General features: G+C 46.8%; 1 protein-coding gene across 2 annotated transcripts in view; it reads left to right on the top strand.

Moving 5' to 3' along the window:
* slc9a7 (solute carrier family 9 member 7) overlaps positions 1–26138 on the top strand; it is a 46507-nt gene extending 20369 nt beyond the window's left edge. Inside the window, exons 13-17 of one of the 2 annotated variants that reach the window (XM_031574536.2) lie at positions 8111–8167; positions 12937–12997; positions 15309–15391; positions 19484–19589; positions 23393–26138. In XM_031574536.2, coding sequence (XP_031430396.1) covers positions 8111–8167; positions 12937–12997; positions 15309–15391; positions 19484–19589; positions 23393–23674 — 589 coding nt within the window. In that variant the 3' untranslated portion in view covers positions 23675–26138. The remainder of the gene's footprint in view (positions 1–8110; positions 8168–12936; positions 12998–15308; positions 15392–19483; positions 19590–23392) is intronic. The other variant, XM_031574537.2, reaches the window with a different exon arrangement.
* Positions 26139–27083: the final 945 nt, after the last annotated feature.

The following is a 27083-nucleotide window of genomic DNA, read 5'->3' as shown; positions in this document are numbered from 1 at the left end:
ACCTGCTGTGATAACACTGGGCCGTGCTGGCAAAACCGTAACATTTCTTTCTGTTGAGCACAGAGTTCCATTGTAACACATGTAAACACATGCCCCCCTTTTCCAGTATGGAGGCAGAGCATCATGGCCTCTCCTGCCTGCCTTGAATGACGGCTTCTGATTGGACGTTTTTTTTTTTTTTTTTTCTCTGCGGGAAGAAACAAACTCTACCAGAAGTCTCTGTTACAAGACTTGACATGACCATGGCATACAAATCTATCTTGTCTTCCTGTTGTGCTTTAGGACATGTCAGTGTCCAGTGATCTAGCTGGGTCATATTGTCATTATCAGGAACTGGCATACAGCTCAAAGCTAATGCAGTGGTGGCTAATACGTAACATACAGTGTTAGTTAGGCCTCACACATGTCTGAAAACCAAAAATACAGGTACTGGTATTGGGAACATAAGATGGTGATATCATCAGATATTGGCTAGTGAGGACTGATGGCGGCATATGGTGTCTGTCATAACCTGTTTATGTCCTGGTTATGTCAGTCTTCTGATGGAAAGCTGAAGTGAGGCATTGCAGATACAAACATTTGAAATGTCCCAGAGAGGCCACCGTACTCTGTTGCCTTTTGTCTGACAAGCTGTTAAACTTCTAGGATGGGTCTCTCTGACTCTGCCAACAGCATCACTGTTTCCAAGCCATCTGTTGCCACGGAAGCGCAGTGAGATGGGTGGAGAAGTGGGTGGGCATTATTTCTGGATTTAATGTGTGATGAACAACCCCCCCTCCACCCCCATCCTCCTGCTCTTCGTCTAGTCTGATCTCAGCAGGGAGACGGGCTGGGCCTGGTCTGGGTCTGGGTGATTTTATATTTTAATTTTTAATTTTTTTTCTCTTTCTTTTTTTTTTTTTCCTCGTCCCTTTGCATGGACTCCCCGTCATCAGAATAAAAGAGGATTAGCAGGGCTGATGTGAATGGCAGCTGCTGCACTCGGCTTAAGAGCTCAGTTCGCCGTCGTCAAAGACGCGTCGTGCTGAGAGGCGCACCGTCGTGCTGCATGGCGCCGTGCTGGCTTGCGTGGGTTAAAAACCACAATGGTGGTTTGGGATTTGATGAGCACTGTTTGGTTCTAGGTCGCTCTCAGTCAGGCTGTCTGTCTGTGTGTGTGTGTTCTGTCTGTAGTCCACGTGAATGCTTGACTAAGGCAGCCACTAGTCCAGCAGCATCTAATCACATTTGACACAATCATGTTTGATGTGAGGTATTGGGGCTTAATTGGGTATTAAATGGCTCCCAGGCGCCACCTCTTGTATGTTTTTCAGCTTTTGCTGAGTCCACAGTACTTGCCTGGTGGTCACGATGACGGGTCGTTCACGAGTCTGTTAATCCTGGAAAATAAAGTTCCTGAATCATCTATGTATAGAGTACTAGAGTAATCCAGACGTCTATGAATAGAGTACGCCCACTGTGATTGTAATCCAGACATCATACACGACCCCAAGGGGTTGAGACCTGCTAATTGACATGTGAACTAGATACCCAGGATGCAGTGTGTTTTCTGCGATCTTTATCCTCTCTATCTGGTCCTCCCTCAGGTCTCTCTGTATGTTCTGGTCTGCATTTCCTTCCTGGGATTTAGAACACAGTGTTAGCATGTGGTGCGTTAAGGATTTTCCTAGCGCTACGTGTGTCTTATGATCATTTTAGGACATCCCCTTCCTGTGAATAATGACATTTTTGTACCACTCCCTGTCTCTTAGCTGGCTTCCTACTGCAAACCTAAATATTATGTGGCAGTTTGCTGCTGCTGCTGTGGCCGTTATTGTCAGACTTGACTTAACCTTGAAAGAACAGAGCAATAGAGCACTCAGAAAGTCAAATCTCTGGACCTCAAATCCCTTCATGGTCATACTGAGGTCCGTCCTCTGATGAGAATGAGGTCAAGCAGCCACCAGTGCCCTCCACTGTCCGTATAGTGTCCTGTTTTTAGCTCCAGTTTGGGACATGGGTATGAGCTAGCGGTGCGGTAAGCCACGGCCCGCTGGGCTGAGGCATGGCACAGAACAGAATCGTAGGCTGCCCACGACCCGCTGGGCTGAGACATGGCACAGAACAGAATCGTAGGCTGCCCACGACCCGCTGGGCTGAGACATGGCACAGAACAGGATCGTAGGCTGCGCTGCGCTTTGCCCCCCTCTACCCTCCTTCCTCCCTCCACCACTCTGTTTGACAGACTCTGTCACTACAGGGCCTCCTGTTTTTCATCTTTCATCATCGGCCACAGGAATCACACAGGGATTGGAGAGAGCACTGTTTGCAGACACACTGCTAGGTTTGGCCAAATAGACTGGTTATTTTTAGTGGGATTCCAGTGGTGTTTTTAAATAGGGTTTTTAAAGTCAAAGTCTCCTTCTCGCGCTCGCACTGGCTCTCGCTCTTGCTCTCTGTCTCTCTCTCTCTCTCTCTCAGGACTTTTCTAGCTAGCTTGCTAGCTTCCTGTTTATACAAAGCTGACTCTGCTGTTAAAAGAGTTCATGAAACCATTTCCCTGTTACCATTTTGTGTAAATATTCTGCTATACCTGTGTAAGATATTTCCTCTCTCCTCCATGTTGAGCCCTGTGAGACTTGACACTGAGGAATGGGTATGTCTGAAGTAAGCAGCGTCTAGACAGAGCCCCTCACGTCGGGCCTTAAAGCCCAGGCCCGCTCTGTTTATCTCATAACATCTGCTATGTCTCAAGGCTGGCAGAAGAACACTTAATCTCAGCATCCCCTCCACAAAAAAAATAGATGTACATCGGGCAACCTACGTTAATGCTAATTAATGCCTCAAGAGCTTGATTAATAGACCACGCTAAGTCCTCGTACAGCATGGCGGGGGGTGGGTTGGGAGTAGGGTGACCATATCCATAACACCAAAAAGGAGGACACTATGCGGTATTTCGTGAGGCTGTGAATAATTACATAGGACTCTGGCGTGCTCCCCTCTATAATACAACTTTGTGTGATTGATACATGATGTGTGTGTAACAGAATAGGAAAAAATATTCTTGAAGAGTCAAAAAGTGTTTGTTCACAGTATTTGTATTATTCAATACATTGTGGTGTTCAAAAACTGACCACTGAGATTAATCTTTTAAAGTGCTGAGTGCCACAAAGCATAACATTTGTGGACTTAACATGTACAAATTAAATCACAGGTCACATAAATAATAAACAGACAAATGAATCTGAATACATGCATATGCAGACATGTATTTGACATCTAGATGAATCTGAATGAATGCATATGCAGACATGTATTTGACATCTAGATGAATCTGAATGAATGCATATGCAGACATGTATTTGACATCTAGATGAATCTGAATGAATGCATATGCAGACATGTATTTGACATCTAGATTAATCTGAACGAATGCATATGCAGACGTATAGAGATTGAGATTCTTCTGAATGAAGAGTGCATTACAAATTAAATTTATTATTATTATTATTATTATTTATGTATTTCACATCTAGACCAGACATCTCCAGTTTAGCCATCAGCTGGTTTGTTATAGCCTCTGAAGTGTCGTTGCTGTCACTGTAAAAATCCAACAGGGCATGTTGTACACCTTCCTCAAAGTACAAATATCTCAGTACAATTGGGAAACACTTGGTTGTACCTTTGTTTGATGCGTCGGTTGCTACTGAAAAGGGCAAATTGTTTGCTTTGCTGTGATCTGTATGTAACTGTAGGCTACAGAGACAGAGTAGGGCGCTAGGACATTCGCACACAAAGCCTGGCCTTTAGTTCGGCCACACATCATCCCCTTAGCTATGGGCGAATCACAAAATATCTCTCGGTCCACCTTCACGCCGCAGTCTACACCCTGGTACTTTACTTTACAGCATGGTAAACCTTACACAGCTCAGCAGCGGAGATTTTGTTATCCAAAGGCAACGTACCTTCTCGAAAAAAAATGTTTAGCGAAGAGATAGCCTACCTGCGGCACGCCTGTTACTTTTCTGCTTCTCTGTTCCCGCATGTCTTTCAATGGCAGCTTTACCCTGACTGCTTATGTCAAAATCACAGCGACAGAGAGTGCAGAAGCCATGAAAGGAGTCTCGACTGCTTTTGTCCATTCTGGGTTGAACGACGTCTGACGTTTTGGCATGTTTTCTTCTATGTGTTAACTTTCTGTCAATGTAGCCAGCAGCGTAGATATGACGTAGCCAGCACATGAAGCCTTACGTTTACGTTTTTAACCAATGATATAGGGTTAGAACCTAACCTAAGCCTATCAGATATTTATTTGACACCGCTTTTAGCCATTCATTTGTTCCAGCTAAATATTCTAGAGCACGGCTCTTTAGGCCCAGTGCAACTCCAAAAAGGAGGACAAATATGCGTCCGGCTTGATGCTGTGCCGGACGCCGGACAGGGCATTGAAAATCCGGACTGTCCGGCCTAAATCCGGACGTCTGGTCACCCTAGTTGGGAGTCTTTCTTTCTAGGGTTTGGTCACATGCAGTGGCAGGGACAAAAACAAAACAGGATTCATAGTTAACTCTCAGTAGTATCCAATCTGGAGCGAAGCCACTCTGGGCCCATTATATGTATGTCCGAATGGGTGAAGGGACACACACACACACACACACACACACACACACAAACAAACCCTCTATTTTTAAGAGTGCTTTGTTTGACAAAGTACTCTCATGGAAACCAATGTTTTTTAAGAGCGGTTTTATTCATCGCTTAGCTACTGAAACCAGAAAAAGTGCATGCCATGTACGATAGGATGCTCCTGGCTTGCAGCCACACACGTGTACACACACACACACACACACACACACACACACACACACACACACACACACACACACACACACTCTCTGACCTGGAAACGGATCAATGTCCAATTTCGAGAGGTTGACTGAATGGTTTTTCCAAAGTGCCATCGGTCAGAGTTGAGGTCCGTCCAGCTGATTCCCACACTACTCAGCTAATGTTTATCACCCACAGAGTGGAGCTTGTGGTGTTTGAAGGAGGCCTGGGCCTCACTTAAACATCTGAGACATCCGGCAGATTGCTTGCTCAGATTGTGATGCACAGTTTCATCTGTGTAAGCTGTTTTGCGGTTCATGCAGGACAATCTGCAATTTAATACATTGTAGGGCTCTGTGTTTTTTTGTTTTATTTTGTCATTTAAAGCCTTTACCTTGTCTTTAGTTCTGTATGTTGAATCCTTTTACCTTGCCTTTTGTGATGAGTTCTGTATGTTGCTGGGCTGTCTGGCTGACTGGTGCCAAATCTGACACTTTGTGATGTGACTACCGGTATACAGACAGCTTAAGTTAGGATAACAGTTAAAACTAAGCTTAACCTGAACTTGGGTCCAGTTTTGATGTTGAGAGCATTCAGAGTCAATGGTTGGTTTTCCTTCCAAAACAGGTTGGTTTTCCTTCCAAAACAGGCTTTTCTTAAAACCTGCCCACCACTTGATGAAGCACCACTCACCAGTTAAAATGTGTACCACTATTTAGAGTTCTGACCTCACAGGGCATTTGATTGGTGCTAATGTACAAAACAACAACCAAGGTCGCTTTGCTTTTTTCTTTTTTCCTCCTCTATGTAGTCACAGAGGGACTGAGGAAGAGAATTCCAGTGTATGGCACTGAAAGCCCTGCCTCCCAAGGTGGAGAGTCAGTTGCGCGGGACACCGAGCAGGTTATTGTGAGAAGACCTGAGAGCGAGAGAGAGAGGGAGATTATGGGGTCAGGAGTTCACTGAGGTAGTGAGGAGCAAGTTCATGCAGAGCCTTAAGTCGAAACGGCAGGTTTTTGAACTTCATACGGGACAGGACCGGTGTCCAATGTAGCTTAGAGAGGATGGGGGTTATGTGAGCAGAATGCTGTAAGTCTAGCCGGATCAAAGGCACCTCGGGCAATGAAAAACTCCAGCACCCAATCAGTGTCAGCCAAAACCTCAGCAGCCAATCAGTGTCAGCCAAAACATCAGCACCCAGTCCTCTCTCAGCTGTGCTGCTCTTCTGGAGTTAAAAATCAATGTGGGTGCGTATAGATGTATGACAGTTCGAGTGTGTGTGTGTGTGTGTGTGTGTGTGTGTGTGTGTGTGTGTGTGTGTGTGTGTGTGTGTGTGTGTGTGTGTGTGTGTGTGTGTGTGTGTGTGTGTGTGTGTGTGTGTGTGTGTGTGTGTGTGTGTGTGTGTGTGTGTGTGTGTGTGTGTGTGTGTGTGTGTGTGTGTGAGTGACCAGGCTGCCTCCACACACCATTGCCCCTCCAGAGCACAGGGACACAGTGTGTGTGCTGGCACATGACTGAAACAAGAGGCCCCCCTCAGGGCAGGCTATGTGGAGAGGCCTCTGCACGTGGAGAGTGTCTGGCTTTCCAGATGAATGCTATTCGTCAGGGCTGGGCAGTGTTCTTGTACACTAGGGTGAGAAGTTGCTTTTTTAAAGAATGAAGGCCATTTCTGCCCCTGGATTTAGTCATAACGTACATGAAAATGAAATTTACAAGTAAATGAATTCAGAAGTTACCTGTGTACGTCATGGGCTCGGAGAGCATAATATCATTTTTACTTCCATATTTTAGATTACAAAGGCACCTTTTTTTTTTAGAGTTCAGTCATTTAGTGCCCCAGGTATTAGTTTCTGTTCCTGTTATAAACCCACCTCTAAAAGATCTCTGAAAGGGCTGCAAATCAGAAGGTACAAGCGGAGATGCTAACTGGTGCCTTTGTGGAGACGAGCTATAGATCCCCTGGTTGTTTTTCCCTCTGAGGTTGTTAGGCAGCTGTTAGGCAGGCCTGGTTCATTTAATTTGGACTTCATTAGAGAGGGGCTTTGTGGTGGGAAAACAACTCCCCTCCTTCCACAGGACCCTACAGAGGACTGATTCAGGTCAGTCTAGATCTAGTGCTCTGATATTCAAGACTTAAAGTTAAGTCAAATATACCTGCTTTAATACAACTCCTGTGGCCTTTCCATTGGCTACAGTAACTTGTATTTGTTATTGTATGTTTTCATGGATTATAGCGCAGAATGTTATCGCACTTTAAACAGGGCTCATTTCATAGGGCGTCACAGACATACTATACAGCCGATTTTAACACATTGTAGGATTTTGGGATTAGACCGTGTCATCCCCCATGCAGTCACACACTCATGTCTGATCAGAGTGGGACGGGTCAGTCAGAGGAGAGGCTTAAACTAGTGTGGGTTCATCCCTCTACACCCCACACATCTGCCCATAGCTGTGGTCCTGCAGGGACAGCAGTAGCAACAGCAGCAGTCTGTATTAGCCTTCAGAAGAGTGTGGTATTTCCTGTCCATCCTGACGCCTGTCCTCTATTTCACTCTCTTCTTCTCTCTACTTCTTTTCTCTATCGCTCTCTTTCTCTGGCCTTTACTGTCCTGTACTATCTTTCACGCCATTTGACATTTTAAGTTTGTTAATATTCCTGTCATTGAACTCTGATGGTAGAAGGTCACTGTCACACAAGGACAGAATATGTGAATAGTGTTCCATCCACTTGAGTGTTTGTTTTTTTGTTTTGTTTTGATTTTTTTTCTTTTCTCTCAGTGTTTGCCAAAGTAGATACGTTGCCACTTATAATCCAGCCAGAACTGTGAAAACATCTCAAGGCTGTCCAATGGTGATTATCGCTGTTCCTGAGATTGTTTTCCAGTCTTCGAGCTGTGCTGTCAGAGCCATGTCCTGTCCTGCTGACATGCTGCTCCACACCAGCATAACCATGCATTTAATGATCCAAGGGAGAGCTTTACACACCAACTCAAATTTAATTTCTAGCGACAATATGGAACATTTGCTAAAGGCGGATGAAAAGCTGACTCCTGAGATTTGTTGAGCAGTGCAGCCATGGCTAAATACTAGCCTGCAGATATAATGGTGTTCACACACGTCACAGTCTGCCTGACCATCCCTAGCCAGCAGCAGATTCTGAAACCAGCCTGACCCAGATTTGGCGCATATTTGCCGGATCTGCGCCAAATTGGGGTCCGACTCGCTCCAGAGTCTGCCGCTTTCTTACTGGTGCTGAGCCAGAGCCCGTGGATTTGAACAGGTTTGTTTCTGCCGCACCCAGAGTCGGAGATCAGCGGGAGGAGCTGTGGAAACCGGAGCAACAGTGGCGGTACCACAGGTGACCCGTTTGGTGCTGGGTGCTATGGTGATGGAGGAGAGTGGGGTTGGTGTCTGCTGAGGTCACAATGCAGGGCTTCGGTGGGAATGGGGAGCTGTGGCGTCTGCTCATGGTGATAAGGGATGACACACTTTGGAAGGCTTCTCACTTCCTGTTTCCTGTGATTGAGAGTTCTGTTTTTTGTTGTCAACAGACCGGTTCACTGACGTCTCCTCACCAGTAATGAAACTGCACTTAGATAACCCCCGCCCTAAATGCATCTGACTACTTTAGAACACAACAACAGAAAGTATGGCCTTCTCTCTGCCTTTGTTAGCGCTGGGTAGCAGTGGGTTGGCCAGTTTGCTTAAATACGCAAGAACTGGAGTCTGGCTTAAAAACACCTGTGAGGTAAGTGGTTTGATTGTACAGCAGCAGTTGTTCCCCTCCATCCCACCCCCAACACACAACACTGTCAAACGCATCAGCTCCAGAGTGCTTTAGGCATCTCAGTGGTGCATTTATCATGTTGACGTGTCAGACTGGCTTTTAGCCTAACGGTTTTCTTTATTTAATCTCCCCGCCAGTGGGTGGCATTTTAGCAAGTGTGTGTGTGACAGTTACAGTCTCTGTGTGTGTGTGTGTGCGTGCCCGCCCCCTCCGGTGAGGTTTGCACGTAAGGCCTGCTGGGAGCCGTTGGGCCAGTATATGAACAGATCAGCAGATTATCGCCCCAAGGCCATGGGAGGACAGTGATGAATCAGGCCAAGCAAATGAGACTCATCGAGGATCATCAATGCCTGCCACAAATTAATCAACTGTTTGTTTGTGTGTGTGTGTGTGTGTGTGTGTGTGTGTGTGTGTGTGTGTGTGTGTGTGTGTGTGTGTGTGTGTGTGTGTGTGTGTGTGTGTGTGTGTGTGTGTGTGTGTGTGTGTGTGTGTGTGTGTGTGTGTGTGTGTGTGTGTGTGTGTGTGTGTGTGTGTGAGGAAGTGACAGAGGGAGATTCTCACCAAAAGACTGCATGTACAATTCATGCAGTTATCAGCTGCTGTGCAAGTGAAGCTTTACCCTGACAAGGAACCACATCCTGATGTGCTAGTCAACCCTAGAGTCAGACTCTCCAGACGGGGGCAGAAGCTCTCTCTCTCCCCCTCCCTCCACTCCTGATCAAGTGCTTCCAGATCCTTCCGGAGCCTTCTGTGGCCCCTCCTGTCCCCCAGGCCAGCCCCTCTTTGTTTTCGCCAGAGTCTCTGACCTCCTCCTGACCTTTCTGTCTTTCCCCCAGTCTGTACAGAGGCCTCATGGCTTCCCTCTCTCTCGCTGTCTCTTTCTCTCACATACGCACACCCACACCCACACACACACATACTCACTCACTCTCTCTCCCTCACTCCCTCTTTCTTCATCTGCTATCCCTTCTGCTCTCTTTCTCTCGCTCGCTCGCTCTCTCTCTCTCTCTCTGTCTGCTAGCTCTCTCTTTCTCTCCTTCCCTTCCCTCTGTCTTCTAGCCGAGAGCACTGGAGGAGAACCTATGTCCAGTGTTGCCAGATTGGACTGACTGTTTTCCGCCCAAACCTGTCTGAAAACCCACCCACTTCAATAAAACAGACGGGCAATGAAGTTTTAGCTGTCAAGAAACTGACAGGAGTGCTAGACAGTTCAAACATTGTTTTAAATTCAGAAGAATGTCTTTGATAATACCTGAAATATATATCATTTATATTACATTATTAATAATTGGCTTTGAATAAAAAATTCATAGCCAAATCAATTAATCCTTTCCAAAAGCACATCTTTCTCTCACTCTCCAAGCGTTCTCTTGCTCTCCAGGCTGAGTTTGGCCTAATTAGTTCATCAACAGAACAGAGAAGGCTAATTGATAATCAGTTGAGCCTTGTTTTGCACTTTTGCAGTACTTGAAACAGGCCTTTGAGGGAACAGGTGCAATCCATGTTTTAAATCAGTATATCTGTCTCCCACTGCTTCATATAAAACTTTTTGTATGTTCCCCACTTTGACTTTAACAGCTGATTGCGCAGTGGGCTGTATAAATGGTAGCCTAGGCAACGTTTGATTTGAGAGATGGATGCTTCAGTGCAGTTGGCTAACATTAAACATGAACAAAACAAGAAATAAAAGCAAGTGAAAACAAACAAATGTATAATGTATTTTACAGGCCTATCTCTATTTACTGTTAGATACCAATTTGTTTGATTTATAAAGTATGTGTATCTCCCAATATTGTGAAAAGTAGCCCCGATTTTATCTGCCCAACCAAAGCATTTTTACCCGCCCGTTTGAGCCCAATCTGGCAACACTCCCTATGTCCCGTCCCCCCCCCCCCCCCCTACACACACTCCCTCCCCCCACCTCCATTAACACCCCCATCACCCCCATCCGTTTTATTTCCCGTATGGACTTCTTAGCTTGGGGGTTTGTTTGGACAGTTGGTGCTCTGCGGTTTAGAGCCCCCTCTCTCTCACCTCCCCACCCCCCACACACACTGTAAACCTGCTGAGCTGGAGTGTTCCTTGTGCTTCTGACGGGGGCTAAAGTGTTCCTTGTGCTTCTGACGGGGGCTTGGCTCCTCACACATGGCAGAAATGGCGGAGGCCTGTGAGAGGCAGGGAGCTGTGTCTGCGTCATTGGCGACGGTGGCGCGGCCGTGTGACATTTTCCGATAATTAAAACGCTTGTGGTCGCCGGAGTTGGAGGAAGGGCAAAGAGTCAAAGCCAGTCCAACCGGAAGCACACTGTCAGAACGCTAAATTAACCTCATACAGAGATGGAGTGCGTTGATCGATTTTTCTGGTAGAAAGTTCCCTGTTGACTCCATGAGAAATATTGTTGACTTTCTTAATTATAGAATGATTAAACGCTTGGTTATGAAGAGTGAATTTTTTTTTTTTTATGTATTGCTCAAAATGGCCTGTTTTCTTTTGATTGTCAATACAATCAATTTGCCTATGGGGGGTTTTGGCATTAAATATATACTTGCATATCTCTGCCGACTTCAGATGTGGCAAATTATCTTTGTTAGGCTCCCCGCGGTCTGCACATTTGAAATACAATGATTTGTCTTATGAAATGGATGTTAAGATACAAAGCAACCGTTTAGAAGCACCCAAAACACTTTCAGTAACCTCATTCTTGCATCAGGCCTGAGGCCTGGCGATTATGACTGATTTCTGGGCATGATAAAGCCTTGTAGCCATTTTGTTAGTTGGCACACATCCATATTGGCTGTCTGTCAAGTCTACGACTTCACCCTGCTCGAGTCACCAAATCCCCATCGTGTGTGGTGGAGTCCCCCAGTGCACTCTGCCGAAAGGCCACCCCCTACCACACCACAACACACACACACACCCCCTACCACACCCAACCCCTTCTGTTTTATCTCAGGTTTGTTCTAATTAGATGCACTGTTCCAGAGGAGATGCCAAATGTAGTGGCAGCCAATGTGAAATGACTCAACATTGCTTGGAGGTGACTGGGTGAAAGGTCATCCAGCCCGGCCCACACTGGATCTGCCCAGACTGGACCTCCGTGTACCCTAACAACTCCTTAAAGACGCACTTCAGAGTTTTTGCCTAAAACTAATGAACTAACTAGCTAACAGACACCAGGCTTGCCTTGCAAACGCAAACAACACCGTTGGCCCTAGTGAAAGGTAGCTAGCTTGCTAACAGTTGTATTTTGGCATTATATTGCCTTGGAAACTGTTCTTACATTCTCATAGGGCTTCCAACCTGGAGCAGCTAACTACATAGTGAACAGTTTGGTTGGCTAGTGGGAATGACGAGTCAGTTTATCACTCCTAAACATGACTGAATGTCATAAAAATGAATTTGACCACGTTACAAACGTTAGGTAATTACAACAATATACCTACAAATGATTTAAAAGCGTGCGTAATAATCATTCATACGAAAGTTTAGATGTCACACCTTCGCTCCAGTAGTCAGGAACACTGGCCATCTGTTGAGGGGAGACAAGTTCGAGATGAGATAATTATTACCACTGTGACGGTAATGTGTGTGTGTGTGTGTGTGTGTGTGTGTGTGTGTGTGTGTGTGTGTGTGTGTGTGTGTGTGTGTGTGTGTGTGTGTGTGTGTGTGTGTGTGTGTGTGTGTGTGTGTGTGTGTGTGTGTGTGTGTGTGTGTGTGTGTGTGTGTGTGTGTGTGTGTGTGTGTGTGTGTGAGAGAGAGATCGGTTCTGGTTCTGTGACCATTGAGAATGCAATGCTTCAGATCCTTGGCTTTTAATTGAAAGAGAACACACACACTTGTGAGGTTCGTTTTGGGGAGGACTACATGTCACTATGCAACTAGAAACAGCAGAAGTAACACACACACACACACACACACACACTTACTCACAGCATGATGGATGAACGTCTGCTAGAGTCAAGTCACTGTTCCACAAGAGGGAACATTGTGAATGTTGCAGTTGACAGGTAAAGCAACCTCCTCCCCCGCCACCCCTCACTGCGTCTTCATAGGCTTTCAATGGCATCTTTGTTTTTTGTGGTTCCCATGACAAGGCCAGCGTTTTTCTTTACAGTCAGCAGTTAGACTTCATGACTTATTCAGAAGCGTGTGTCAGTCTTTCTTCTGCCATCACTGTTTATTTTCCTTTGTGCGAAAGACTGTGGCTTTCTGCCGTGTGTGTGTGTGTGTGTGTGTGTGTGTGTGTGTGATTTGTAGATTGAACACTTTGTCCAGAGTATATATGTTTGGCACAGTGAGCCTCACACACACACATGACACTCTATCTTTCTCTGTTACAGGGTTGGGGTGGATCCTGACCAGGATCTTCAGCAGTGTGGAGACAGCTTCCAAGTCCTCCAGGTAGTACGTTTGATTTCTTCTTGATTTGTCTGCATCTCATCTCTGCAGTGAAGACATAAACAGCAGACTGTTTTTACTCTTTCCCCTGTGTGCTATTTAGATCTCTTTTAGATTATCTGTGGTGACCTACCTTCTCTCTCTCTCTCTCTCTCTCTCTCTCTCTCTTGCTCTCGCTCTCGCACTCTCTCTCTCTCGCTTTCTCTCTCTCTCTCTCTTGCGCGAGCGCACTCTCTCTCTCTCTCTCTCCCTCCATTGATCAACCTCCTCTCTCTTTCTGTCTATCTCTCTCTTGCCCTCTGCCACACATTTCTCTCCTCTCTGCGGATGAGGTCTGTCTTTGCCCTGCTGGCTGCCTTGTTGTTGGCCCATATCTTCTGCAGTGCCGGGCGCTCTCAGGTGCAGCTTGATTTTTGCCTTTTATTTTTTCCACCACCATGTCACTCAAAGGACCTTTTGATTCTCCACTTCAGAGAGACTCTCGGAGCCGCAGTCAGTACACGTGCACGCACGCGCATACACACACACACACACACACTCAAACAAACTCACACATGTCACGGGGACAAGCCACACAAACCAAGACGGCGTCTGTTCTCACATTGCTTCCTGACACTCTTAGGCTCTGAGGTTTATGGGCCTGAGTGCAGGCTGACTGCGCAGCGGAGGAAGGTGAGGAAAACACTGCAGACAGAGCAGAGAGGGTAGTGCTACCGTTAAGACGAGAAACACCACAGCCACAAACCCACACGCCCAGTCTTTCTCTCAAGACAGACGAACATACAAGCCCTTGCACGCACGCACACATTACATTACATTACATACCATCACATTATATACCATTCAAAAAAAAAAAAAAAAAAAAAAAAACCATCAGACTTTGTCTGGGCCATGTTTGGCTGACCTAGGTGTGAACTTAGTTTCTACCATTTTGTTGAGATGAGGTAAGAGATTCTGTGTACAGCTTGTTAGCATTGCTCAACAAATGGTGTGGTGGGATTAGAAGTCTTTTTCTTTTACTCTCTGTTTTATCCTTCCAGCATCAGGAGGGTTCTCTGTCTCAGCAGGATTTGTGTGGGTGTAAACACAGTGGTGTGTGTGTGTGTGTGTGTGTGTGTGTGTGTGTGTGTGTGTGTGTGTGTGTGTGTGTGTGTGTGTGTGTGTGTGTGTCACACTCATGTGACTTTTAGAACTTGCAGGTCATAGCAGAGTGTTAATCTATAGGCCATTTGGTGGAGTGTAATCAGCTGTGGTGAAGCTTCAAGGGCTGAGTGTGTGTGTGTGTGTGTGTGTGTGTGTGTGTGTGTGTGTGTGTGTGTGTGTGTGTGTGTGTGTGTGTGTGTGTGTGTGTGTGTGAGATTGTGTCACTGGGGCCTTTGTGGAGAGGTGGTGGTGTAGAGCAATAGGGAGCTGTTGATGTCACACCAGCCTGTTAACCTCAGGAGCTCAGAACCGCAGACTCCTCTCTGCTCGGCTGTTACGCCTCCGCAGCTCCGACACCCGGCTGATGAGTCAGACAGGAACCACCATTTGACTCGAGATGAGTTTTTGTGACTGTTTCTTCACAAGCAGTTCTGCTACAAGAGCTCATTTCAGAATTCTGGGTGTCAAAAGCAGATGCAGAATAGAAGCAAATAGATAGAAAGAGATGTACACTGCCTGGAGGGGTGTGTGCACACTGCGAGATGCCCACTGTGAGATGCCCACTGGGCGGAGGGGTGTGTGCACACTGCGAGATGCCCACTGTGAGATGCCCACTGGGCGGAGGGGTGTGTGCCCACTGTGAGATGCCCACTAAGCGGGGGTGGATGAGCTGCCCCCTGCGCGGAGGTTGATGAGATGCACACGGTTGCTTCTACTGAAACTGAGATTGTATTTCCCCTCATGTGTGCCACATGTGTGTCTTGTGAGCTTGATTTGATTTGGCACTTGAACTCTGATTTAGTGTTGAGATGAGATGCACTCAGGGCCGCACTGCTGCACTTCCTCCTCCAGAGCCACCTGTGCCTCTGAGCCGCTCATCACTGGAGCTCCTCCTGCACGTCTGCTGAAGTGGTGGAGGAGCCTGACAAATGATAGCATGTTTTGTGTCAACACCTGTGCTCTCCCTTCAACCCCTTCTTACCTTCCCCACTCTTTCTTCTCTGTCTCCCCACTCCCCCACCCCCTCTCTCTGTGTAAAATTAACGATACAGCTTTTTGGCATATCCCAATGACTAAAATAATTGGTATATGAAAGAAAATAACCCTCTTCCTTCTCTCTCTCTCTCTCTCTCTCTCTCTCTCTCTCTCTCTCTCTCTCTCTCTCTCTCAGGATGGCGCTCAGGGTGAAGGACAGAGTAAGACGAAGCAGGAGAGTGCCTGGCTCTTCCGCCTGTGGTACACCTTTGATCACAAGTATCCTCCTCTCTGATCCTCTGCATGGGGCTCTGCAGCTCCTGACCGCTGAACATGTGTAGCGCTTACATTGGCCTCCCAGATGGGACCCGCAGCTGCCTCTAAGGGAAGGGGAAAACACACACACACACGCACCCCTAGACACACACACACACACACATACACACACACACACACACACACAACTAAACATAGACACACACACACACACACACACACACACACACACACACACACACACACACACAACTAAACATAGACACACACACACACACACAACTAAACATACAGACACACACACACACAAACACCTGATCGTCATAGGGACTGTGGTGAGGGGGAACTAGAGACAGAGCCTCATCGTTCTCTTTTTTTTATGCTGAAGCAAGGTGGCTCAAATTACACAGCGGTAGACCGATGCAAATAATGAGTCAAGGAAACATGAGATCTCCATCTTTCGTGCGGTTCAGAGGAGAGGATGGAAATGATTGGGGGGCCGACCGACACCACTGAGATCGGAGGATTTGAATTTGTTTCAGACGTCAGTGTTTGAGCAGACCGGCGAGATGATGAATAATTCTGTGGTTGATTAACATGGACTGGGTTGTTTTGATCAGCAGTGAGGGAGACAAGGCAGCCTCTCTTCACTTGGAACCCTGCAGCGTATAGTACCCTTTTAAAACAAAGACACGCTTTCTTTTTAATCCTCAAACTTTAAGAACTTGGTCTCAAACTTTAACTTCTAGCTTAATTATCCTCACCGTCAGACAGCGCCGTCAGTCATAGTCTCCCATTTCAGGCAACTCTTTTAGATTGTCTTTCTTTCAGCTTTAGCTGAGGTACAGGGTTGGTTACGTATTGGCTGATTAGGTGCTGGCTGAGAGAAGTAGCTGTTTAATATTGTGAAGCCCTAGCCATTATAATCAGATCAACACCAGAGCCTTAGCCTTGGGCACTGGCTCATTGTTCATCACTCTCTAGCTTTCTAATTGGCTAAGCCCTGCACGCAGCGTAGGAGGGTGACATATATGAATCCGTCTATCTCTAGATCTCTCTTATTGCTCAATCCATAGCCTGGCTGGCAAAAAGCTGTTTTATTAGTTCCCCAAACAGCTTTATGCATGCGACCAGTTCATATTTAAATGAAGTTTGAACCCCTCATAAATCAGAGTACAGGCAGAACCTCTTCAGTGCATTTCAGGTTATTCCCATCCAAGGTCTCTATGTATTAAAATGGGTAACAAAATATAGCAAGTGCAAGACGGTCACTGAAGGTGACTCCCTTAAGTGAAAGCCAAAAACACACACACACACACACGGAGACTCTCTCTCTCATTGTTTGTGTGAGAGAGTGAGAGAGAAAGAGAAACACACACACACACACACACCACTCTCCCCCCACTTCCTCTACAGCTGCAGCAATTACCTCCCCAGGTGTCGAAGCGAGGCGAGGCGTCTAGCGGAGCGTCTCTCCTCGGGGGTTGCTGCCTGTGGCTCAGTGGAATCACACCACGGTAACTCCGGAGCCTGGGGAGGCATCAGGAGCTCCAGTGAACAGAGCGGTAGAGATGACATTCATTACCGGAGTGTGTGTGTGTTTCAAGTTCTCATGTGGCTCTGGTTGTTTTTTTTGTTTTTTGTTTTTTTTAACGATTTACAATTTATTTATTTTTTGGTCAAAAGACAAGTAGAAAAAATGACAAGGTAAAACTGTTTACAACAGGGAGTAAGCTCATGAAATGACATTTTTTAGCAAATGGGCAAAGGCTGATTATGGAACATGGTGTTGGTGACAGGTGACAGTTGGTGCAGTCTTACACGCAGCCCTGTTGCTGCTCTCTCTGTGACTCTTACTTTCACAGTCTTAGCATCCTGCTGCTGCTGCTGTTGCCTCTCAGAGTGGCTAGTGCGGTCACAGTGCTGGTGAGCACAGTGCTCAGTCCTTTCAAGTTATGAGTGTGTTACTAGAGTGTGTCTCAGGTTTTCATGCGTCCCATTTTGATCTGAAGCCTGCTGTTTTGGGGGGTCTGTACTGAGGGGTACACTGTACTGAGGGGTACACTGCGGCTGCTGTTCTCTCTGAGTGACTAGCGGGGGCACAGTGACAGTTTTAGTGTCACCCCAAGCCTGAGCTCTACCCCTCGATTCATCTGCCCCCTAGCCGACCCCCCCGCCCCGGTCATGTGGGGTTATCCTCTTATCACATTTACACTCTCAGCTGACGCCTGCAGCAAAGTTAATCAACTACCCCCCTCCTTCACCCTCTCCGTTACAAAATTCGGAAATCGGCTTGAAATTGAACAGCAACATTAAGATGAGAAGGAGGCGGCTGGAACAGAGCATCTGAAGTGGGAGAGTCCGAGTCCGAGTCCGAGTCTGACAGCTCTCCTCCTTGTCCCAGTTAGACTTCTGGAGCCCCATTTATCTGACCTTCGTGCTCCAATTGAATTATTAATCAGACGCTCCATAAATGACTGACGGGCCGGCTGTTTTTTTGACATACATTTTTCCAGGCACTGATTAGCAGAGGATAGAGAAGCGCTCGCTGTATTCATCAAATTTATCTTTGAATGAAGGGAAGAAAGAAAGAGAATCCGTCCCTCCGCTCACATCCTCCTGCATCTCCCGTACACATAACATGCAGGTATCTGTGTGTGTGTGTCTGTGTCTGTGTCTGTATGTGTGTGTGTGTGCGCATGCTTGTGCACGTGTGTGTGTGTGTGTGTGTGTGTGTGCGTGCGCGTGAGCGTGTGTGTCTGATATGATTAAGCCCTGGCTTAATGAAGAAACTGGGAGGACGTCTGTAATTCAGTGCTAATGCTACGTGAACACCACATTGAGGGGATTATATCACCCCACAGGGTTGCATGATCACTTGAGGTATCTGTGAGGTCATGAGTATCCCAGTAGCGCAAGTGGTAGGGCAAGTAATACTGATGCCAAAGTCATTGGTTCAATACTCTGCTCATATGTGCATTGCACAGTACTTAAGTTACATTGGATAGAAGTGTCTGCTAAATAAAGAGCTTTGTACGCAATGAGTGAATCGCCTTTGGTGAGTGGTGATGGATCCATTTCAGAGGGTAGATGTGGTTAGACGTGGTTCAGAGGGTGGATGTGGTTAGATGTAGTCTGGCAGAAGATACGTCTTGAGAGTGTGTTAAACTAAGCGGGGGAGTCATGGGCCCAACAGGGGCTCCCCTCAGGGTGTGAAGGAGACGATCTGGATCTCGGTCCTCCATGTAGGCTGCCTATTTATAGCGCATGCACTTTAATAATCGCTGTCACATGAATGGGTGTAGTACATGATAGCCCCGCTCTGCTGAGGTAGGCACCAGCAGCTCAGCTCAGATGGCCGGTGTCAAGTCAGCTCTGGGTTGCCCCGGTAACCACCCATTGAGCTAATAGGTCTTAAGCTGTCATAATTGTTTCGAATGGGATTCACACGGTACAAAACCCCTCAGTGGAGTTTGCAGCCTGTTGTTGCACCACTACAGATGTTCTCCCCCTTAGGTGTTGGTTAGAATAACAGGGACTTTATGCTCGCTGTTTGCCATCCATGCGCACGCCAAAAGTGACGTCATTTCGGCTGGCGCTTGGTGCACTTTGTTGTCGTTTCGGCTGGTCTTGCAAACGACCAATCCATCAAGCATAATGTGGCTTAAGGAACTGAGGGTGTCAGTTTAGGTTCCGTGTTGCATTGGGTCCTTGAGTACGCTGTTGTTAATCCTAATTAATGTATGACTTGTGTGCTCTTTTATATAGTTACCTCTCATTCAAAGATTGACAGGGGTGAGGATAAGGGTTTAGTTAGGTTAGGGTTGCTATGATTATACTTGCTGATGTGGTATACTGACAAGAGAAGAGAATTATGAATAGCTTACTTAATTGCATTGTAATTAGGACACTAGATATAACTGTGGTCAGCTTACTTTTAGGTAGTTAAGGCAACAGGCAATCCAGCTCCCAAACAATTGTCTATAATCAGTAACACTTTCGAGGGCTTGCTTAGTTAGCATTGTTAGCATGTTAGCAGTGTTAGCACATGTTCATGCCCTTGTCCAGTGTGGGCCTCCTTGACCCAGAGTGCAGCTACCTGAAGCCCATCCTGACTCACAGCGGACCCCCTCTCACCACCACCCTGCCCGCCTGTTGTGGTCCACTGGCCCGCTGCCTTACCAGCCCTCAGGCCTATGAGGTGAGTAAAGACACACACACACACACACACACACACACACACACACACACACCAACACACACACAGGCGCGCGCACACACACACACACACACACACGAGCACACACTAACACATGCATACTTACTCATGCATTTACTCACTGATGCACACATTTTTATTTGTTCACTGGCCCACACACATGGATTCACTCACTGAGACACACACACACACACACACACACACACACACACACACACGCCAACTAGTTACCTGTATTGAAATGGATGTCTGTCCAGGCACACTTTGGTAAGATTGTAGTTTATGTTGTATGAGAGTGTGTGAGTTGTGTGCGTTCATGTCAGTGAGTGTGTGTGTGTGCGTACGTGTGTGAGGGCGTGTGTGTGTGAGTCCCTGTGCTCTCATAATTTGGCTGTGAATGTCTTTTGGCACATGTGAGGGGGTGTTGGTTTAGTGTTTCCTGTGTAAAGGTGAAGTTTGCATTGTTCCCTATGGAAACTTTCAAAAATCACTGACGATGCACTGAAAGAACCTGAGATGCCACTGTCGTCACGCGAACCTTCCTCTAAGCTGCGACTGTTGTGTCACACTAAAACTGTAATCTGTCCCCTCTACCAGTGATTAGCATACAAATAGTACAAAAGAAACATTTGATAAATAACTTAAACTATTAAAACAAGAAGATGTAGACACTTCTTAACAACTAAACAACTGTTGCACTGTGAGGGTTGCTTTTAACCTTTACACTGTGCCTTTGGAATGTGTGCTTTCTGCAAGTCTATATTCGCTGCTACAAAGAGCACACAATAAACGTTATGTTTTTTATTTATTTATTTATTTAAAGCTGGCCGGATGATGATACTTTTTGAGTTAGCCACAAAAGAGCCATTGACGGATACGTTGCCAACGCTCTCATCGCTCCGCAATTCACTCTGCTCCCGGGTTGTGGCCACGGAGAACGCCTCCATTCACAGAGCGGTCACACTCAGATTCACTCTGGCAAACTCCCCAATTTATCTCAAAGCTGATACTGTAGCGGTCACACCCGGATTCACTCTGGCAAACTCCCCAATTCATCTCAAAGCTGAGACTGTAGCAAGGGGGGTGGGGGGGTGCCTAGCCTGGTCTGGCTGATCTCACAAATGCCTCACAATTGGCTATTGTCCCACTGGATTACAATGGCCCACACGCCTGCGAGATCACCCCCGCGCCCCCGTTTAGATGTTTACTACCAGCGTCACTGTTCTTCTACACAGTGAGGTCTTATTTCACGTGATGAGCAACAGCTCCCCTCTACCCCCCCCCCCCCACCACCAGTCATTCCCTTCTTGTCAGGGTTTCCGTCACAGTATGGTGTCATGTGAGGGACACAGACTCTGTTTTTTCTTCTCTCTCCTCTCCCTAACTGCACTTGGCTTCTTCCTTTGACCACTTTTTCATTGTGTCTTTGCTTAGCTCCCACTTCTCAGCACATTCTTTCTCAGCCTCCTTTTCTCCCTCCCTTGTCGTTCCCCTGCCGTGTTTTTCAACCCTGTCCCTCCCTCCATTTCTCTGGCTGTCATGACCAAGTACGGACGGGCATTTTGACTTCAATGTCTATTGTATTGTCTGGAATCTGCTCTCATCTCTGTGCTCTGTGTATGTATGTGGGTGGGTGGGTGGGTGTGTGTGTGTGTGTGGGTGGGTGGGTGTCTGGCCCTCCTGCGGAGCATGAATCCAGGCCTTTGTGCCTCTTTCGGCCCAATGGGCACATGGTTCCACATGGCTAGGGGCTGAGAAGGAGAGTCATTGCCAAGCACACCCCCCCACCCCCCCTTCTCTGTCTGCGATATGATGAACTGACAGCCTGCCTGTGTTGGTCACGGAGGGCTCTAGCAGGTCAGAGCAACCTGGGTTCAAGATGTTTTTGCAATATCGTATTTCAAATGTCAAAGCTTGTTCCCTAAACCCTCATCTCAACTCATTTAAAAAGCCACTCTTTAGAGAATGTTGTCAGACTGAATTTCTGACCAGTGAAATAGGTTGGAGCAGATCCATGATCTATGGCCTATGGGTAGCAATGTCACAGGTGGCACCGCTAGGGTTCAGCCAGATTAGGGAAAATGCCTTTCTTGAGCAGTTGAAAACAGGCCAAGAAATGGTCAGTTATCCAGTGATGAATGTTTACTGTTGACGCAATGAAAGGGTGTGGTTTGTCACACTCAGGAGGGGAGTAGTAATACAGACCAGATGTGACTAAAGGAGAATCAATTTGTTAATGTCCGTATCCATAAACAGCACAAGACCTTGAGCGTGGAATCCCCAGCACAGACACGCTGGCTTCAAATGCACAATATACTTATGTGCCCTGCCCTGCCCATCCAAGCACAGGGAATCTGATGCCAAACATTAAAAAAATTATCCCTTAATCCAATCCCTTCTCCGAGCATTTGGGATCTCGGTTTTTTGGTGATTTGGGCTGATGATTGAAGAGGGGGCGGTGATGGATTTGTTTTATTTTTTTAGTCGCTCGGTATTTGTCCCAAATCTCTATCTCTTGATAGATTATCTTTAGTCCGAGTTGGCAGCCATGGTGATAACACTACCTGCTATGAATTTCACGAGGGGAGAGGAGATGTTTTGTTGTTTTTGTTCTTTTTATATTCTCAGCCACCATAGTCTGAAGTCATTGTAGGAAAAACATATCTGGTATTCTATCAGATGGTTATTTACCTTTCCTCTGTGTGCCTTTTCTGGGTGTTAACTTGTTCTATATGTACCTCACCTTATGTAATGGTGATATACTATGTTTGATCCCTTTCATTAAAGCGTCATCTCTGAGGACTGGCCACTGCAAAGTCTCTATTTCCTATGCTTTCTTTTTTTTTTCATCTTTCAGAAAGATGGTCTCCAGATGAAATGCCCAAGCGCATCGCAAGGCATGAGTTCACTCTGAGCAGCACTCAGTTCCGTGGTGAAAAGAGTTGGTGTTCTTGTGACGGCTGTTTTAGCAGGTGGCTGGTGAATGTGGTTTTGTGTGTGTGTGTGTGTGTGTGTGTGTGTGTGTGTGTGTGTGTGTGTGTGTGTGTGTGTGTGTGTGTGTGTGTGTGTGTGTGTGTGTGTGTGTATAGCCACTGGAAAGTCTGTATTTTCTACGCCTTTTCTTTTTCATCAGAGAGGGATTCCAGATGAAATGCCCAAATGCCGGGGCTTAAAAACCTATTTTAAAAACAAACTTACTGTTTTAATTTTTTTACCGACGCATTGTATCGCAAGGCACAAGTGTTCGCTCAGTGCATCACAGTTCTGTGGCGAAAAGAGTTGCTGTTCAAGTGGCAACTGTTTTACGAGGTGGCTGATGGTTGGTGTGTGTGTGTGTGTGTGTGTGTGTGTGTGTGTGTGTGTGTGTCTGTGAGTGATGTGTAACAGGTGTCTCTGTGGGATTGGGTGCCTCTCTGTTCCAGCTGTCTGTGACTCGTTAGTAAGCACACTGTTCCACTGTGTCTGTGTTTGACAGCCTGTACTTGTTTGCTGCCACGGATTCTTCTAGAATGAAGGACTAAGTGAAGTGCTCCTCTGCTCCCTGTTTTTCTTTCATTTTTTCTTTTTGTTTTTGTTTTGTTGTAACCCCATAGTGTCCTTCATGAACCGCTGTGCGTGTGTGTGTGTGTGTGTGTGTGTGTGTGTGTGTGTGTGTGTGTCTATAACCACGTTCATGTTCAAGTGTGTGTGTGTGTGTGTCTCGCTCCATGGTTTCCCGCTCCTCTCCTTATGTTGTACTGTGTGTGTGTGTGTGTGTGTGTGTGTGTGTGCGCGCTGATCCACAGAACCAGGAGCAGATCCCCGACAATGACTCGGACCTCATCCTGAATGATGGCGACCTGACACTCTCGTATGGCGACACGTCCATCACCGCCAACGGGGCCTCAGGTGTCGGGGGAGCGGACGGGACCTCCAGGGCAGCAGGGGGCGCCCCGCGCTGGAGCTTGAATGGCAGGCGCAGTGGTAGCACGTCGGAGGAGGCCCTGGAGCGCGAGCTGGACACCCGCGATCAGGACCTGATCAGCCGCGGCACGCGCCTCGTCTTCCCCATAGAGGACCACGCCTGAGACGCACCCCCAGCGCAGCCCTAACAGCCGACCCCCCCCCCCCCCCCCCCATACCCGAAAGACTGACAGAACAAACCCCTCCCCCCCATGATGCTTCCCCCCCTTCACTCATTGCACCCAATGAGACAGAGGGAGAGAATGAAAGGTGAAAGAGAAATATTGAGAGAGAGAGAAAGAGAGAAAGAAAGGAAAATAGATGAGGGGGTGGGTTTAGCCGTGAAGCCTCTGTCTTGAAGAGATTCAGTATCATTCCATTGTCATGATTGCAGTGGATGGGTGGAGAAGCATAGTGAAGGACCCTGGAGGACTCAGCTGGTCTACTCCATGAAGAACTGAACTGACTCTGACATAACATTACATACTGTGAAACTGTACTAGATTTCTTCTGTCTGAATGTGGCAAGTGTAGGATTGGGAAAGTCCCTTCTTCGGCAGTCGTGCCAGGGAGCAGTCTTCCCCCCCCCCCCCCCCCCCCCGGAGATGTGGAAACCCTGACTCTGGTCATATACTGCTGTTTGTCCGCGTGTAACTCCACGACTGGCCGAGCTCGCGCTGGGGAATCGAGGCCCGTCCCTCATCATCACTGACTTCCTGTTTGTTGCGATCTCATCTCAGTGCGTATCCATGGGTCAGTCATCGTGCACGTGGAGCCGTGGCACTGCTACAGAACCCCCCTGAGTGGCTGCGTGAAGACACACACACACACACACACACACACACACACACACACACACATTCTAGTCCTGCCATACCACCCACCTCCAAACACAGCAGACTGGAGCCTTGTTCAGTCACATATGCCATCATGCGTTACAGCCACAAAATATTGTTAATATCTACAGAGACTCTTTCCTCTTTATGTTTTGCTTTGTTTGTTTGTTTGTTTTTTTATTATTATGATGTATTTCTCCAGTCCCTATGGGAACATCAGCCATCCAAGAGAGTCCATGTGTGCAGTGAAAGGAATTCTGTTTACATTCGTCAACCCTGTGGACTGCCCGTACCTAATCAATCATGCGTAGTGCTGTATTGTTCTTGACTGTGTGCTGTTGACAGATGTGGTTGCTGGCACAGTGTATGCTCACACGACGTCCTGACCTACCATTTCCGTCCGGATCAGTGGGTATGTTCTCCTAAGGGGGGCGGTGGTTGCTCCGAAAGTGTCGTCAGTGAATCATCGTGTTCCTGTTTTCCTAAGCGGTGACTTGGTCCAGCTAGCGGCTGTTCCATGTGTGGATGTAGAGGGAAATGATGTCGCTCTGATGCAACTTCCTGCAAACGCTGTACCCATGGGACAAAGTTAATGGCCAATGCAAATGCTCCTACCTGCAATCTGATGAGCATTATTATTAGTCAGGCATGTTCAGCATGCAGCTTTAGAGTAGCCTAGTGCAAACGATGGCTGCATTCAAGAAAAGGAAAAATAGCCTTGAATTTCCTCCAGTTCACCCAGTAATAGGCATTACTTCGTTAGTCTTTTCACAGTCTTCACTTTTTGCATCGTTGACATTGTAAAAGGCTTTAACCTTGTATAGTTTTGTTTTATTAGTCCCAGACCCTATACTGGTAATCTGAAGTATTTCAATATGTTTGTGTGCAGAGAATCGTCAGAACCTTAACCCAATGATTTTTTTCTTTTGAAGAACTTCTTGTGTTACTTTCTCCCCCCCCCTCATTCTTTTTGTATTATTATGATTATGATTACTATTATTATTATTATTTTAAAGCCAGAGAGAGAACACACATGGTCCACGCAGTTGTATTCCAGTCATTGGCTTTCCTCCAACAATTGTAAATAAGAGCGGTTGGCTCCCGGGCTGCTGTGTTTGGGGGCCCAGTGGGGCTCCCTGCAGCTGTCTGGGCTCCGTGGCACAGCAAGGGGAAGCTCCTCAAGCACTTTAACTGCAGTTGAGCTGCAGTCCAAACGCGAGGGAAGGGTCCGGGGCACAGGGGCGTTAATGCGATGTTATGCATATGGGCCGCTAATCCCATCTGCTGATAATGTAATGATAGTAACTCTTAATAGCTCGGGTGCTGAGCAAATCTCATTGTTGGAAGTTGGTGACCTTTGTGCCAACTCGTTGTTAGCACCATGTGAGTGTGTGTGCGCCCGTATTTCTGTGTGTCTCTGTGTGTGTGTGTGTGTGTGAGTGTGTGAGTGTGTGTGTGTGTGTGTGTTTTCTCTCCGTGCAATGTACAGAATGTTAGCATTGGTGGGTGGGGGACAAGTACTTTGCATATAAGCATGAACCCCACTAGAAGATGAAGGCCAATGGGAACTCAATTCATTCGGGGTCATGGCCAATCTGATATCTACAAGATGAAGACCAGAGATTGGGGGGTGGGGGACAGCTCTGCACAAGTGAGAGCAATTTCTGTGTGGGAACAGGTCAGGTTATATTACCCTCCCTTGGAACCACATCTTGGGTTCAGACCGCTTGGAGAGGGAGAAGGAAGGACAAAAAGAAAAAAAAAAGATGAAGAAGAAAAAAAGAAAAAAGAAGAAAAAAAGCTGTGAATGCTGGGCCTGTGCTTGGTGTCAGGCCCCACTGGAACTGGAGACTCATATGTTAGCGCTTATGACTCCTCAGCTCAGCCATCACATCACATCACCACTCAAAAGAAGCGTCTGTGACTAGCCACTTAGCATTTAGCCGCAGCAAGCAGACTGCAGCACAGCTAGCTTAACTGAATGCGACTCTTAATTCCGTCCCATATGAATGCATTTGAGCACAGTTCTGCGCATGGAACAGGTGTCAGTTCAACCACACTGGGTGTTAATGAGCAGGCAGACACTGTGAGAATGCCCATATGTTCACACGTAAACCGCTACATTTGCCTATATCTCCTAAGACAGTGATGTGGCTGCGTATCAGGTTGAATGAACCACTGATCTGGTGAAGAACGGCGTTTGAAAATTTTGAGTTTGTGCTGTTGAGCTTTGACCGTGTTCCGTCACAAGAAGTTGGAAGCCACAGGCTCGGAGCCATCGTTGCTGCAAAACTTTGACCCACATGTGTTGCGACGCTCTATGAACTGAACCCTTGATAAAGGGACTACCTGCTTTTCACTCCTCATTCATGCTTTGTGTCTCACAACCACTTAAGCCATTTGATGGAAAAGAAAAAAACCTGTAAATATGGTCGGGACCTCATCAAGCTGTCTCCTATACTGTAGCAATCATGTTTTACTTGCAATATCCTGCATGCTGATGTATTTGTTGGTTCAATATGTACAGGGGACCATCATTTTGTAAAAGATCTGAACCGTGTGTAGAAGAAAATGCACTGTAATAAAACCTGATATCCCCCCCTCCCCATATAATCAGTCAGACATAAATGCATTCAGCCTAAAACTGGTCAGTTGTGTCAAATCTGTGGTATGCATTAAATAAGAATGAAAACAACTAT

This window comes from Clupea harengus, chromosome 10, assembly GCF_900700415.2.
Source record: "Clupea harengus chromosome 10, Ch_v2.0.2, whole genome shotgun sequence".
Taxonomy (NCBI): Eukaryota; Metazoa; Chordata; class Actinopteri; order Clupeiformes; family Clupeidae; genus Clupea; species Clupea harengus.
This window is presented reverse-complemented; position numbering and strand designations above follow the sequence as displayed.